This window comes from Peromyscus maniculatus, chromosome X (genome assembly GCF_049852395.1).
Source record: "Peromyscus maniculatus bairdii isolate BWxNUB_F1_BW_parent chromosome X, HU_Pman_BW_mat_3.1, whole genome shotgun sequence".
In the NCBI taxonomy this organism is placed as follows: Eukaryota; Metazoa; Chordata; class Mammalia; order Rodentia; family Cricetidae; genus Peromyscus; species Peromyscus maniculatus.
Window position 1 is genome coordinate 75,217,027 of NC_134875.1, and position 17,306 is coordinate 75,234,332.

The 17,306-nt window shown below is 34.1% G+C and overlaps 1 protein-coding gene across 4 annotated transcripts in view; it reads left to right on the forward strand.

The window, feature by feature from the left end:
• Hdx (highly divergent homeobox) overlaps positions 1 to 16,925 on the forward strand; it is a 112,115-nt gene extending 95,190 nt beyond the window's left edge. For 2 of the 4 annotated variants that reach the window (XM_015990246.3, XM_076561682.1), the window contains 5 exons: positions 2,062 to 2,141; positions 5,092 to 5,175; positions 11,907 to 12,029; positions 15,628 to 15,795; positions 16,803 to 16,925. In XM_015990246.3, coding sequence (XP_015845732.1) covers positions 2,062 to 2,141; positions 5,092 to 5,175; positions 11,907 to 12,029; positions 15,628 to 15,753 — 413 coding nt within the window. In that variant the 3' untranslated portion in view covers positions 15,754 to 15,795; positions 16,803 to 16,925. Of the gene's footprint in view, positions 1 to 2,061; positions 2,142 to 5,091; positions 5,176 to 11,906; positions 12,030 to 13,737; positions 13,868 to 15,627; positions 15,894 to 16,802 lie in introns of those variants that run through there. The other 2 variants (XM_076561680.1, XM_076561681.1) reach the window with 2 other exon arrangements.
• The last annotated feature ends 381 nt before the right edge of the window (positions 16,926 to 17,306 follow it).

Consider the following 17,306-nt stretch of genomic DNA (forward strand, 5'->3'; position numbering starts at 1 on the left):
CCCTGGGTTCATCCGTGTTGCTGCAAATAGCGGGGCAAGGAAGGTCAAATATATCAAATATAATACAACAGTGGATTTTTGAATGGGGATGGGAGAATGGGGAGATATAACTCAGAGGGCACAAACTTGCAATGTGTGTGATGAATACGGGGAAAGATCTAATGAAGAGCATGAAGACCATAGTTAATGATAGTATATTGTGTATTCAGAATTTTCAATAAGTGATGATAGCAGCTGTCTCCTGGGGGATGGGAAACTGTGAGATGATAAATATGTTAATTCATTTCATTGTTGCTATCTTTTTCCTATATAAATGTATATTGTGTTATATACCACAAGTACATACAATAAAATTTAATTTAAAGTATATAGTAGAGATAAGAAAGTTAAATTGAATTTATACAGAACATTGTATTAAAATTCTGCTGAAGTTTTCTTGTGCATCATTCACTTGAATTCTCATAAGCAATTCTCATAAGTGGATTTCTCCTAATCCTTGTCCATGTTTATACATGGGAATGAATTGACTAGGAAAATCTTAGGAGGGCTGATAAATATTTTTGTTCTGCTTTCTAAGTGGAATTAAAATGTTATTTAATAAGGAGCTGAGAAATTTTACTAGTATTTATCCAAATAATCTCCATGAAATTGCTGTGAAGAAAAGAGAGACACAGAGATAAACACTGCTACTCTATTTTTAAGGCATCTGGGAGATGGTAATGTAAAATAAAGGGGGTAAGGGGTGATGTATGCAGACACCTAGGGTCCTGAAGCAAGCACTTGCCATAGCTCATCACAGAGCTTTTTCTTAGACTAGTTTCTCTGAATTAATTCATCTCTCACTATTTTATTATTTTAAAATATTAAATTTGATCAGAAAAAAATGCATGTCCATTGTAGGAAATAATTGGAAGTACTATGGACATAATCATACTCCTTAGGAAATAACCCTCTGAAAACAAGAGCAAGGGCATATTTTTGCAAGTGCTCTCTCTTTGCATATGTACAAGAGTGAACATATGTATACAAGTATTGAAATAATCCTGCATTTTCATAAAATTGCAACTCTGCGTTTATAATTTTAGACGATTTATTGAGAATTCTTGGTTGTTTTTGTCTTATTACAATGAACAAAGCCAGGTGTGGTGGAAAAGGCCTGTAAATCTACCATGGAGGATGCAGAGACAGGAAAATTATTGAAACTTTAAGGTTAATCTGGTCTATATAGTGAGTTCTTTGCCGGCCAGGGCTATGCAGTAAGACCGTCTTAACAAAAAAAAAAAAAAAAAAGGAAAGAAAGGAAAACAAAAATGAGTAATATTGTAGCATAGCTTAACTAAACAAAGCTTAATAAAGTAAAAATAATTTATAGTTATATATAATTCTATCCAGGGATAATAATGGAAACACTTGGGCACCAATGGTGTCATCATGTTTTTTTTCTTCATTAAAAACACACTTTTTTTCTTTTACAAATACAAAATTATGTACACCTACATCATAGATTTTAGCACTTTCAGTTTTTTCACTTGCAAGTAGCTCATTTTACTTCATTTTTAGCAGCTTCATAGTACTTAAATGACTTTTGTATTTCTCCATTGTTGAAGATACAGGTTTCTCTCAACTTTTCTATTATAAATAGCATAGTGATTATAATCCTTGTATTTCTATCCATCCACATAACTAACTAAAATATATATGACTCAGGGAAGGCAGTGGCGCATGCCTTTAATCCCAGCACTTGGGAGGCAGAGCCAGGAAGATCTGAGTGAGTTCAAGGCCATCCTGGTCTACAGAGCGAGATTCAGGACAGGCACCAAAACTACACAGAGAAACCCTGTCTCGAAAAAACAAAATTAATTAATTAATTAAGTAAGTAAGTAAGTAATTAAAAATAAAATATATATGAATCAGATATGAATAAAATTCACAGCAAAGTACATTTTTAATAGATTTGCCATGTGTATGTTTTTGGCAAAAGAGACATTATTTAAGTATTATTTTAAAGCCACAGTCAAGTTTTAAGATACAAGATATGAAATATTCAATTTTTTCCTATAGAGGAGCCCAATGAAGTCATCCCAAATGAGACCAGGACACATAAGGATGAAGAGCACCAGGCAGTATCCGCAGATAATGTGGTATGTAACTTGAAATTCTTTCCTCATTACAGGATGGATTTTAAGGACATCATGCCAGTTGATGACAACATCTGTATTGTCAGAAGACAGTCTTATTTTACTCTGTAAACTAAAGCAGAACTTTCCCCTAAGAATTTAATATACCTTTCAGTGCCCAATAAGCAAAATGTAAACACTTCCTCTTTTTTTTAGCTTCAGGAGATTTCCAAGTATAAAAATCTAATAGCTAGTTCAAATATGACATATTTTATATATAACAAGTTATTTTTCTTCAGCACACTGAGAAGAGAGCAGATTCATTTCATTTGACAGATGGCAGAAATGAAATGGAGTTCAGCTGGAGATCGTGAAGGAAGCGTTTGTTAGTCCAAGAGGTTGCCTCCAAGGGTTTCTCTGTTTAGACCATACCTAGCTATACTGTATTTGGAAACTTCTTTTCTCTGGTTGAGGTGGACTCTGTTAATTACCTTCAAAATTACAGCAAAAAAAAAAAAGAAAGGCAGTATTTTAAGAATGTGAATAGCGACAGGGACAGGCTGTTTGTGGATTAAACTGGGTTTTCTAAAAATGTAAACATATAGTGATGTTCCCTTAGCAGCTGTTTTAGCAGAATTTGTTTATATTTTGGTCCCACAAAGTGATATAGAAATCAAGACAGTATTAAACAAAGTCAGACACAAAGGGAAATTCCATCATATTTTCATTTTTGCTTTTGAATCAATGTTCTATGCATGATTTTCATTAAAACCGCACTTATAATGGATTTTTATGTTCCACAGTAGCTGTGATGTCATAATTTACCCTGGCTTCTTTCACAAACATTATTTCTTTGACCCTATAAGCCTGAACATCTCTTTAATAAAAGCAGAGATCATAAAATATATATTTGGGCTCATATTTGTTAAATACCAACTAAATCCGACATTGTTTTCTACATGTAAAATAGAGTTCAGGATTGCATTTCATTGGTTTTTAGTCCTGGTTTAAGTCTGTGTTTGATTCTTCTAAACACTAAATTCAACAGACATATTGAAAAATTAGATTTGATTTTAAAGCAGTTTTTTTAATCAAATAGCTAATCATTGTTTTCCACAGTGAACTCTCCTAATAATTAAAATCTTACAAAATATCTCCTTCTGCTCTAGATTTTACTTATAGTATGTTAAATGCAAACAATTATTTACAATTGAAATATATTTTCTCTCAAAGATGTGTTCATTTTTTGCCTGAATTTCTCTGCATTGAATTTCCCCAGCAGCAGACAGCTGAAAATAATAAATGAAGTCGTGGCCTGGTATGACTCATAGTCACTTAGGCACCTAATTGTTCAAGAAGAATTGATTTTCAGAGACAAAACTTTAAACTTTCAAAGGTTGATCTCCTCTGCCTGTAACTTTTGAGTGCCCCCAATTATTCATGGATGACAAATCACAGAGACATATAAGACCTATTTATATCCACAAATCCTTACAGTTGCTGGTGGTACCTTCTTTTCTTAAATGCTTATCTCCATCGCCCCAGAATCAATCCAAACAGGTAGGAAATCTAAAAACCTTAGGACAGAAAGTATGAAGTGTAAAGTCTGGAGAGAGCTGATGTGGTTAAGACTGAAGTTTATACTGACTATATAGAAAAACAAAACATTAGACACATCTCCATGCAGTGGTAGAAGGCAGTTTTCCTGCAGCTGTCTCTCTGACTCACAGACTGCAGGTCAGGAATCCTGTGATGATATCATATCCTCAGAGGCGGTATAGCAAGTATGACGATTCTAAGTTTGTTTGGACTTTTAATCACCATATCTATTTTTAATCATGTATATATATTATATGATTACAAATACATATAATACACACACACACACACACACACACACACACACACATATATACATACATAGCCAGGTAGAAAGTCTAATTTCATGTTCTGCCTATGACATGCTGCTATTAATGTGCTAGTTCTTAAAAAACTGTCTAGTGACTAAATCTGGTTTATCTTCCCTCTTTTTAAACTTTATTTTTGGTTGGCAGTGTTTAATCATTTAAGGTGCAGTTTGTTTCCCCTTAACTTCATTGTTTTACATACAAAGGAAAATATTTAAATGGATTTTATTGGGTTTTTTCTTTTTTTAAAGGCTTTCCTATTAAGTAATTTGCTTTACCCTCCAGATTGGAGCTTATCAGTCATTCTTTTCAGCAGCACTGAGATGTATTGGTTATGTTTTGACAGATATTTACAAATTATCTATGGTACACAAGCTACTGCACAAGCTTTGCTGAGTCTTAATTCTGCAACCAGGGGAATCTCTCTCTCTCTCTCTCTCTCTCTCTCTCTCTCTCTCTCTCTCTCTCTCTCTCTCTCTCTCTCTCTTTCTCTCCCTTTATCTCTCTCTCTCTGTCTGTCTGTCTGTCTGTCTTCTCCTTGCTGTCTTTGTTGCTGTCCAATGAAGAAAACAAATCCCCATGCAGTTTTCGTCATTATATCATGGATGTCTGCTTTCAATTGTCTAGCTAATTGAGCACATTAAATATGTGAATTTTTAGACATTGTATTTTCCTTTGGGATACGTGCCATATGTTAACAGTTTCATTAGAAGTAAGAGTCATGTTGAGACAGAAAAGGAACCCCTTTCTATTGTATGTGTGGCAGAGACAGAGAGCAGACACAGAGAGAGAGAGAGAGAGAGAGAGGGAGAGAGAGAGAGAGAGAGAGAGAGATAGATTAAAAGCTAGTTCCTTATCAGTGAAGGGCACTATCAATCACCAATTAAAGACATAAGGGGTGATACAGACACAAGCTGTATGTAACACTGAGGAGCCAATTATTAAGGTTTAATTCAGATAATTTAGAACACTCTATCACCCAAACTAAATATTTAATATGTATGTTGTACACATTGTGTGTAGTGATCTGATACATATTTGTAAAAGTTTCTTTACTTACGTTACAGAAAATAGAAATTATCGATGATGAAGAAAGTGACATGATAAGCAATTCTGAGGTAGAACAAGTGAATTCTCTCCTGGATTACAAGGTAAAAGTAATTTCAAGTTCTAAATTCATTAAGGAAGTTACTGAGTGGAAAAGATATATAGTGTCTCTGATTTTCCCATCTGATGGACTAAGCAGTCTGGGCCTCTGTACAGATTATCTCAGGCAACTTGAAAATTTGGCAAAATGTTGGGCATTTTAATATTGTTGGCTTGTTTGGTCATTTGGGTTTTAAACAGTTTACTGGCTCAAAAAATTGGCATTGATTGTGTTCAGCAAGTGGGACTAACACATAGTAGTGGTTAATGTGGAATTTATGGTAAATTTACAGAGTCCCAGATATATGTGGGGATGGGGCAAGAACATTACTTTAGCTCAGGAAATTGAAACCAGTCTGGGCAACATTGAAAGACCCTGCCTCAGACAAAAAGAACGCAACAGTAAGTGTTAGGAAATGGGAGAATTTCTTTGCCAGTGTCCATTGCTAATTTTATAGTGGATTGCAATCTCTTCCAAGACCGTCTTTAAGACCATACCTGATACCATTTTATGAGAATTTGAAAAATAATTCCCAATGAAAATACATGGTGAATATGAATAGAAATGACCTTTTCTTAATGTCACTTGTTACTAAATTGGAAGGCATCCTTTGATAGTGTGTCATGCATAATTTTGTTTTTACTCAATTTTGACATAAGCGATCAGTCTGTTTGTCAATATGTTTTTGCATAGATGTACAAGTGCTCTCCTCCTCTGACTCAGCAGCCTATCTTGCTAGGAAACTTTGGGCTGTCTGAAATTTTGGCTCACAGTGCTTCTTTCTAAATACAAAGCTTCTTTTTGTGGAGTATAATCATAATTTAAAGCTTATGACAGTAACAAAGACCACCATTTAATTAGAAAACAGCTGTCACTTGCCTCAAAAAAATCTTTCAGTTTTAGAATAGTATAACTGAATTTCAGAGCGTTGTACATATTGTTTTCCTAATGTTCATAACATGTCAATCTTGGAAATATTGAGTGTTATAAACACAGAGGGAAATTGTCTTTTGTAATTATTTCTGAGTGGTTAAAGAGTACAATAGGTTCTATATTTAAACTACATTTATGACTAGATATGGTAGGTCACACTTGTAATCCCAGCACTCACCAGACTGAGGCCAGCCGAGAATGTGTGTGTGTGTGTGTGTGTGTGTGTGTGTGTGTGTGTGTGTGTGTGTGTGTATCACATATAAAAATATGATCTTATCTTAAAATGAATACATTTTCAATAAAAAATAAACTGTATTTCCAACTAGCTGAATTATAAAATAACTGGTTTTCAGTTAGAAGAAAACTTGCTAATAACTCCTCCATGGTCATATAATACTTCTGAATACTGCGTTCAGGATTAAAATGACTCTGCAGGCCAGGTCACCGCTTGGCACAGGCTGTGGAAAGTCCAGGCGAGAGGGAGGCCTGGGTTGCACAGCTGTCGAGTGTGCCCCACTTAGCACTCCTGAACAGGTCAAACAGGGCTGGGCTCAAGGCTCACGACTCTTTTCTGAGCCCTCTCCCCTTTTCGGTGCCAGTCCACTTGAGACCAGGGAGGGAAAGACAGAGAAGCCAGTGCAGAAATGTCAGGGAATAGTTCCCTTGAACTCTAATGGACATTTTCATAATCCAGTGTTTCCCACTGTGGGAAATACTATGGGAACGAGGGATCTCATGCTAGGTCATCAGGGACATTCTTTATAATCATCTCTATCACACTGAAAATTCTTTCCTTGAATTGTCAATATTTGTGCATATAGAGAGGGAAAATATATTTATATGCACATTATTTTTAAATGCTCCCATTACCATCTGTGAACTTTGTATCTGGAGTTGCCATTGCATGTTTTGAGCATTGCTGTAGAGCATACCAGTTTAGAAATTTAATACCTTGAAGAAAGTTGCTCTACTCTATTTAAATAGACACGCCAGTGTTTCTTGTTTAGGGGTAAAAGTTATTTTCTTTCATTTCTTAAGGATATTCATAATAAGTTTCTTGAAGGCAGAAATGTATTTTAATCACCTATGTGTTACTTGGTTTGGGAGCCTGGCACATAGATGTTTAGTAAGCAGTTGCTTAGAAAGTAATTGAATAAATTAATTTGTCTCAAAATAATTTTAATACTGTTTCCCAAGTGTTTATTTGTATAAATTCAATTAGTATTAGAAGCTACAGCATTTTTAAACTTCCCCACGTTGAATTCATCTTCTGTGCTTGGGATTTATTATAGCAAACTAAAAGAATATTCTCTATAGTGCATTTTATTAACATAAAGTTTAGACATTATAGCATTCCTGATTGAAAGACATCATTAGAAACTCATATTTCTGGGAGTTCTAACTAATCCCAAATCTTTAGGAGGAAAGTTGATAGACATAATACCTGTGGCATGAGTAACTATATCATAAAATAGGACATCAGTCATGGTAGCTGTTAATACTCTTCCCAGAGATCAGAGCTCTGGCATATTTGTAACCTTGTGTCTCATAGCAATCATCTTGCAAAATTATAAACAGTTTGCTAGGGAAGGTTTTTAACAAAAATTAACTAGGCCTTATTTTGTAAAACTTGGTGACTGCTATTGTCTTACTAGTTGTTTTCCCAAGTGCTCCATTTACTTAGGAAAATCTCTGAAGCACACATAAATTACTGCCTGTAATCTAGGAAGCATTTAATAGGCTTGCAAAAAGCATTTCTGAGAAGAAAATGTCTGCAATATTAAATTATCTTAAAGCTGTTTATGTTTTTCAAACATTTCATAAATACCAAAGAAGGGAAATATTTGCATGAAAAATTAGAGATCCTCATATGAAAAGATGCTTTCGTGACTTTTGCAAATATGAACTAATGTTTTTAAAATGTTTTCTGATGGACCATGAGTACAGCTCAGGCAGACTCTGAATGCAAATGAGTCACCATTAAATGATGACAGATACTGCCTGCATGCAAATGACTTTCTGCCTAGTGCGCTGGTACACACCTGTAATCCCAGAATTTAGGAAGTGGAGGCAGAAGGATCAGAAGTTCAAGGGTACCCTCAACTGCACAGCAAGTTCAAGGATAGCTTAGCTTTATGAGACTGTGTCTCAAAGAGAATGAAAAAGAAAAATAACCATTCAAAAACCTCAACAACAAAATGCAAAATGAGGCCTGGGAAGCTAACTGAATTGGGAGTGTGCTTGCTGTGCACATGAGGACCTGAGTGTGCATTTCCAGCATCCGTGTGAAAAGCCTAGCCTGTGATACATACTTGTAAGGCCAGTCCTGGAGAGGCAGAGACAAAGGGCTCACTGGGTCTGGCTAAAACAGTGGGTGTTGCAGGAATCCTAGATGGTCTTATTAAAAACCTGGAGCCAGATATCAGGGTGAAAGCTGAAAGATCAGAGAAGCAGAGCAAGCCACAGCCACCACCTCTTACCCGCACCAACTCCTCAGCCTGAAAGTGCCTGAGTTCCTGTCGTCTCCTGCCTTATATTCCTTTCTATGCCCAGCCATATTACTTCCAGTCTCAACCTTCCTAGTGCTGGGATTAATGGTGTGTGTCCCAAGTCTTGCAATTAAAGGTGTGTGTCACCACTGCCTGGCTTTGTTTCTCTCCTAGAATGGATTAATCTCACGTAGCCCAGTGTGGCTTGGAACTCACAGAAATCCAGATGGATCTCTGCCTCTGCCTCTGCCTCTGCCTCTGCCTCTGCCTCTGTCTCTGCTTTCTGGAGTGCTAGTATTAAAGGTGTGTGCCACCGCTGCCTGACCTCTGTGGCTAACTCTGTGGCTAGCTCTGTCCTCTGATCTTCAGGCAAGCTTTATTTCCTAGATTACAAACAATATATCACCACAAGTGGGCTTGAGATTCAGTAAGAGACCCTGTTTCAGAAAATAAGTTGGAGAGAAACTGAAGAAAATACTTAATATCAACCTCTGACTTACACACACACACACACACACACACACACACACACACACAATGACAGAGAAACCCCCACATATGCATATGTGCATACACATCCCACACATACATATACCACATATATGTGCATCAAATATGAACCAAACAAAACACGAGAAAATCATTTTCTGGTCAACATTTTACTAATATTATTTCTCTGTCAATGACTTCTAATAAAAGCAAAGGTTTAGAATTTGCAAAACCATATATCATTGCAGAAGCATGTTGAATTTCTTTAGAATGCTTACTTTTAACTTAGTTGTGTTAGTGACTGAGTAGAAATTTAGCTTGGACAGATGTTTCACTTATTAAGTGGTCTGGAAGGAAGCAGTGTCATCACATAAATTAAGATTTAAACTGAGCTAATAAGTGATATAGTAAACATGTTCACAGATTGGATATGATTAATACCACAACATCCACTTGACCGAAATTCTAAAATACCCATACAATCAACTAATTTTAATATGTTTTAGGAAGCTTTTTGAACAAATGTTGCTCAAAGTCCTGCTGTACTCTGAGACCAGGTTTCCAGCTAGAAAGAATATTCTGTCTATTTCTACAGTTTTTGTCAAGGAGGCTTATTGATAATTTATTTGGTTTTATTTATTTATTTTTATTTTTTCATAATTTATATTTTAATTGTAAATTGACAAATTATAGCTTTATATATTCATGAGATACAAGGTTATGATATGATTTATGAATATAATGAAAAATAATTAAATCAAGCTAATTAACATATCCATCACTTCAAATACTTATTTCCTATGGTAAGAAATTTAAATTTTGCCTTTTCAAAGATTGTAGAATGCACATTATTTACAATATTCTGCACATATACTATTAAACAAAAGTAATTATTTGCCATTTGTGAAAGCATAAATAGAATTTGAGAACAAAAATTATGCTAAGTGAAATTAGCTAGGTACAGAAAGATAAGTGACATTTTCTCACTGATATTTGGAATCTAAAACAGTTGAACTCAAGCAACAGAGGATAGAATAGTGTCCATCCATGGCTGCATCATGAGAGGATTGGGAGATGATTGATGGCCAAATGGTACAAAGCTTCTGGTAGATGAAATGAATTAAGTTTCTTTTGTTTGGTTAGGATTTGAGTCAGGGTCTCAGTATGTATCCCAGGCTGGCTTCAAACTCTTAAGTGCTAGTATTAATAGGAATGTACCACAATATCCATCTTAAATTTTATTAATGTTGTTATTGTTATTTGAAATATTATGTATACTCTTATTTAATCAATTATATAACTTCCAAGCAGGAAAAAAAAGTCCATACAGTGAACTTCACCTCTTAAATTTAACAATTAAATGATTTTGACAAATTGTTTATTCATTTGTGGATTAATTACTTTTCTCATTGCTGTAATCAAATACCAGACAAGAAGCAATTTAAGGACAAGTTTTGTTTTGGAACCCTCCGAGTTTAAAGGAATGCATTCTGTTAGGGCAGGGAAGGAATGATGACAGAAGTGTGAGGGACTTGGTCACATTGTATCTATTATCCACAAGCAGATAGAAGACAGGAAGCTGTAACACATGGAGGCCTCCAGTGACTCACATCATCTAGCAGCTCTAGCTCATAAAGGTTTCACAAGCTTCTGAAAAGCACCACCAGACAGATACCAAGTATTTAAATAGGAGCCTGTGACAGCCATTTCAGATTCAAACCTCAACTATTTGAGATGAAAGCCTCAACTACTTTCTTATGGGGGCTATTATGAATAAAGTTATGAAGAAAATTTGTGTGTTTTCACTGTTTTTAAGTAAATAACTAAAAATTGGATTACTAAGAAAGAACATTGAATTTTATGACAGTCAAAATATTTTTGAAAGTCACCTTATTATGAGACTTTTAATTGCTCCATATTCTCATCAGCAACTATATTTTGTCAATTACTTTAACATTAGTGAATGTAGCAAGCTGGTAGTAGTAACTCACTGTGGTTTTCATTTGCATTTCCTTAATGAAAATTATGTTAAGTATTTGAATATATAACTTTTTTCATGAAATGTCTGAATATTTTTGCCCACATTTTAGTCTGTTGCTAGTTTTAAATTTCATAAATTTCAATACACTTTTGTGTTTTATATGAATTAGAGTAGGTTTTCTTTCAGTATGTGGTTTGTGTCTTACGTTAGAGCATGTTTCTAATTATCCCTTCAATCCTTTGTTTGTTTGTTTTTGTTTTTGTTGGTTCATTTGAGACAGAGTCTCCATGTAGCTTCAAACTCACTATATGGTCAAGGCTGTATTTGAACTTCTGATCTTCCTGCCTCCACCTCTCATTGTCTCATAAAGATTTTATTATTTTAAATTTTACATTAATTAAGTGTATACTTAAAAAATTTAGTAATTTCAGTCCCTACTTGGTACAAAATAACTTTTAAGATTTTAGAATTTGACTTGTAAATAATACCCTGAATATTAATGCATTTTCTATTGCTCTTGTGTTTAACTGGACTCTATTCTTAATCCTAATACAAATGCTAATGAAGTTTGATATAGGAAAGGTGCTTCCAAGAAGATGAGTCTTTCTTGTTTTTCTCTCTTCCTAGAATCTATCTGCAAATTATCTTCTATTGATGATTTATTTAAAAGGCACCCTTGAATACTAGGATAATTCCTTCGGTGTTTTATATTCCTTTATGGTTAAATTGTGTTTTCTATATTGTTCCTATACTCTAATTGCTTTTTAGTTTTATTGTTCATCAGATATATACAGGCTTGAATTTACATTGCGTAATTTTATTGTTTGGTGTTTTCTCCTTTAGAACGAAGAAGTCAGATTCATTGAAAATGAGCTAGAGATTCAAAAGCAGAAGTACTTTAAGCTCCAGACTTTTGTTAGAAACTTGATTCTGGCTATGAAAACTGATGATAAGGAACAGCAGCAGGTAAGTCCCATGAGAGACCAGTAAGCCACAATGTGTCAAGTTGACAAATGGCATGTCATATTTGGATTCTTCATATCTCTTCATTTGTAGTCTCCATTCTGGCTTGGAATTTCATGGAGCAAATGGTTATTTTATGATCTTTTTAAACATAGTTTTCTTAAGAATATATATTCAGATTTTTTTGTATGGTACTAGAGTACAAAGTCAAAATAGCTGATTATAATATTTTCTTAATTTCAGGATAGCCTTTAAGTAGAGAAAACCAAATTTTAAAATTAATTTTAAAGAAATTCCTCAAAAATTTTGTAGAGATGGAGCTATCCCAATCCATAACTAGATAGCATAGTTGGGGAACTTTTTCATAAGTAAAATGTGGGCATTTATTTATTTACCCACTGGCAGCTTCTGGAGTTCACAAATGTTGGGACAGTCTCTTCTAAAATATGTTGCTTTGCACTAAGAAAGCATGAAATTACTTTGTGAATTTTTTTGTGACCATAGGTGTATCACATTTTGTAATGTAAGTAAATATTTTTGAGTCCTCCACTCCAAAAATGAAATGCCTTTTGTTTTTTGCTATGGGTATTTGTTTATAGATTCCTTCCAAATTGCATTGGACCCTTCAGGTTTTTCTATATATACATATAGCCTCAAGAAAAACCTGAGGGTTTTACAAGTATTCGTTTAAGCCTAATTATATAAAAATATTACATTTAACACTAAATGATGCCAAATTTACTGCTATGTTATTTATCACCATGCTAACTCCTTATCAGAAAAGTTTTATGTGAGTAGTATGAGATGTAGGTAACTATAATTGAGTCAATAGTTTTAGAAGATTTCATTCAGGAAAAAATGTCAAAAGTAAACTCACTGATGTCTTATACTCCAAAAAGATAGTGCATATATAGTCCATCCCAGACACTTCCTGGGAAAAGGTTAATGTCTGAATATCCCATAATTCTCTTTTCTTTCAAATAGTCTTTATATATTTAACTGATATAATGAACCACATTTAAACTAGGAGGGTCCCCTCATGGGACTAAAGCCAGCATGAATATTGTTTGTCCACATTTCTGAATTTTAGTCTTTCAACTCTGGCCATACACAGAGATCACAATACAAAAGCCTTTAGTTGCCTTGGATAGCTTTATTTAAGTGTATTGCTTCATTATGCATGGTTTGCACATTCCAAGGCATAATGAAAATGTGTTTATGAGCCAGGCATGGTGGTGTATGCCACCACTCCAGCACTAGGGAAGTTTAAGTATTGGAACTGTTGTGAGTTTGAGTTCAGCCTTGACCATAAACTAAGAACTTATCTTAAACAAGCAAGCAAAGCACAGCAAAATTAAAATATGTTTGATCTATAAGAACCTAAAATAGATTTTTAAATGAATAAGAGTGATGGTATTGAAAGTAATCCCAATAGTTTCATGGATTTCAAATAACTATAGAACACACACACCACACACACACACACACACACACACACACACACACACACACACACACACACACACACACAGCTCCAACTTTAGGCTAAATTAGAATGTTTTTCTTATCTGAAAAATCTCCTATCATTTGACTGCAAATATCTCATAGACTGAATATCTAGTTCTAACTTCAGCTTTGCTTTGGTTCTTTCCCAAAGATTACCAACAAATAAGAAAAGTAACTAACATGCATTTTGTTTTTCCTTTTCTAGTTTTCTTCTGCTAAAGGACTACTGAAGTAACAAATGAACACAGTGTGGGCTGAAATAGAAAATGATACAAAAATGATACTAAATGCCACAGCCTATAGAATCAGCAGCTTAAATAGAATCTGTAATTTTCTTCATACTCAAGATTGAGTAAAATGATTTTCAAAATATTTTCTCCAGGCATAAATACAGTAGTGACACACACCTGTAAACATTTGGAAATATAAGGCAGGAAGGTCATGTGTAGAGCCTGGACTCTACCTCTAAAACAGAAAACTAATGAATTATACATACAATTACATATATGATACTAGTAGTGATGTACAAAAGTAATCCAGGTTAAATCTTAAACTAATAATGTTTAAGCTTTGAAATATTCAGAAGTTTATTTCTGGAAATAGATTATATTACACCTAGTAAAATAGAAACATTTGTCATTACTTTCTTATTTTAAAAAATATACAGTATTTCTTTCATTAATCTTGACATGGGTAAGTTGAATGAGATAAATGATCTATGAAATATTTTGCCCATATAAACAAGTCCAGGGTTTAAAAAATATGTATGGTACTTTCTGACTGAAACATTGGATTACCTAAAGGTTGTCTTTTTTCAATCAATAATAGCCATTTTAACATCCAGATAATGTTGCCAACATTGCTCTAAGTCATTAGTTATAGTCTTTCCTCCCCTGATAATTCACTGTGTGATCCTAGCCAGATCGATTGCCTTTCTTAAACTTCAATTTCTCCACTCTGCAAGGAGGATAAGAATGATTATCAATTTTACATTCACATCTTAGAGCCTAGAATAAGTATTACAGACACTGACCGTGTATTTGGGGAAAGTGTTAATGATCTCTTGGGGAAAAAATGGCACTTGGTCAGACCTTGAAAATAGTTGTTACTGATGAGGAACATATAATAAAAAACATTGAGGCTGTAGATGTGAATCATTGTCAAAGTGTTTTTTTTTTTTTTCAAAGTAAATGAGATCCTGGGTTCAAGCTGCAACACGGGGGATGGAAGAATAGGAGAAATTTAATTGTTATAGTTAAATGGCACGGGCACTGTCAACCACATAGAACTTGATTATTTATTTCTCTAGCATAGATACATGTTCTACAAATACAGATGAAACAATTAGAACATGGTCAAACGTAGCTCAAAGATGTTGGCATATCTCAATTGTTCCAACAAAGAAATGAGCAGATACATTATAACAGCAGCCATAATTCTGTATTGAACAGGCCCTACTGGGTGCTTAACCACCTGTATGGACATAGTGTAGGGAAAGGAAACAAACAAACAAAACCCCACATGGTCTTTTCAAATTGTTAAAGTTTTATCTAAGGTAAAATAGACGAGTTTCTCCCCTAACTGCTAAATTCATTCTTTTAACAAAGAACAAGATAAGTCTTAGTTGAAATGTGAGTTTCCTTAAAGCATGACTATTTTAATTAAAGAATGAAATTTTAAAGCCCTTGAGCAGTGAGCAGAAAACTAGTATGAAAACTACTTACCTCAACCACTGAAAAGCCCTTGGTTAAAAATCCTTGGTTTGGAATAGTTGCTTATGTCTATAACCATGTCACTCAGAATGCGACTAGACTCATCAGGAGAGATACTCATTTTCCTCTGATTTCCCCTTTGTATAAGATTCTACTCTACCTAATCCACATACTTGACATCTAATATTTTGTTCTTTCCTAGCATTACATGAAAACTTACTGTTTTAGATAGGGAAATGTGTAAGATCCTTCAAAAGAATTGTTTCTTTCTTTAAATCCATAAGAGTAAATTAAAACAAGAGAATTACAACTATTAACATAAAATTGGAGAAAAAAATCTTTCTGCATACTAACCCAAAATAATTGATTCTTTTTCTGATAAGGCACTGCTGTCAGATTTACCTCCTGAATTAGAAGAGATGGATTTCAGTCATGCCTCACTGGATCCCGATGATACCTCATTCAGTGTGTCTTCTTTATCAGAGAAAAATGCCTCAGACAGTTTGTGATTTGGATGGGGGATATAATGTATTCTGTTGGATGCATAACAGGTGTGCATTTTAAGATAACTATATTTTCCCCAATAATCTTTAACTGGAAATACATACTGTTAAAACAGGCATATGCAGTGATGGAAGGACAAGATATAGCGGCTACAATAAAAAAATGCATGGAAAATGTAAAAATAAGTGAAATGGTTTTTTAACTTATATAAAATCCTAGAAAAAATTATATTTAATTTTAAGCAACTCGGCCATGAAATCTACTATATCTGATTTTTTGCTTATTCTTTAAGAAGAATCTTAGTAGTAGTTTTAACCAGAGACAAAAAAAGAGTAAGCATATTCAACATTACAAAGTTGCTAAAGCTTGATTGGCTTTCTTTTTGTAGCCATTACATCTTTCTTCTTCTTTCATTTTCCTATCATCCATGAACATTTTCACTCAGGAAAGTGGGCCGAAAATTAAAAACAAACCTAAGTGTGTATTTAACTTAGATGAATCCTAGGACTTATTTTCAGCTCCTATGAGAATTTGACCTAAGATAATGGTTAGAAATTGAAGCGGTTACTAGGATGTAATTGTATGTTATTGGTATTCTTCTGTCTAACTCCAAAACTAGGGATAGGGAAAAATACTCTGGAAAGCAAATTAACCAAGTAAAAGCCAAACATTTAAGTACACAAAAATAGTACTTTATAAAAGACAGTTTTAATCTCAATTCTTGTATACTACAAATGATAAGTATTAATGATTAACATTCTACTTTTTTGTGACAGGGTTTCTCTGTGTAGTTTTGGTGCCTGTCCTGATCTCGCTCTGTGGACCAGGCTGGCCTCAAACTCACAGAGATCCACCTGGCTCTGCCTCCCAAGTGCTGGGATTAAAGGCGATTAACATTGTACTATATAGTACATTTATATAATTGAGTTAGACAAAATATTGCACAAATACTTCAAGTTTACCAACATTTTCATAATATTTTTTTCACATCTTAAATTTTGTAAAACAGGAACTCAAAATATGCCACTGATATTTGTTTTCTTTTTTATTCTAGTCATACAAGTTTGCCACAAAATTTACCTCATTTCCATATGAGGCCTGAACAGAGCCATCGGCCAACAACAATATCAAAAAAGAGTTAAACTACTTTGATTGTAATTAAAGTCCTCTGAATTTCCTGGATGCTATTCTATGAATACACACCTAAAATGGGCATGATACCCAGTTACTATTAGTAGGTACCAGATGGCAGAACACTATAGACATCTCTTTGCAGATCTTCCCTTCCAGAATACCAGATGGGAATACTAAGGTTCATAGATGGGAAAATACTAGTTTCTCCCTAATCTCACATTGTCATATATTTGTGACTTGGTTGTGTGAAACTAAATTACATGATTAAATTATTATCTAATCTTAAAAGATGAGTGAAGCAGCTAGATAACTGCGTTAGTTGTCAAGCTTCAGATATTTTTAAGTTTTATAACTGTGGATGATTCTGTTCTCAGAATTCACTGATACCAATTTATGAATGCAGAAAGGCAGTCACAAATGCCTT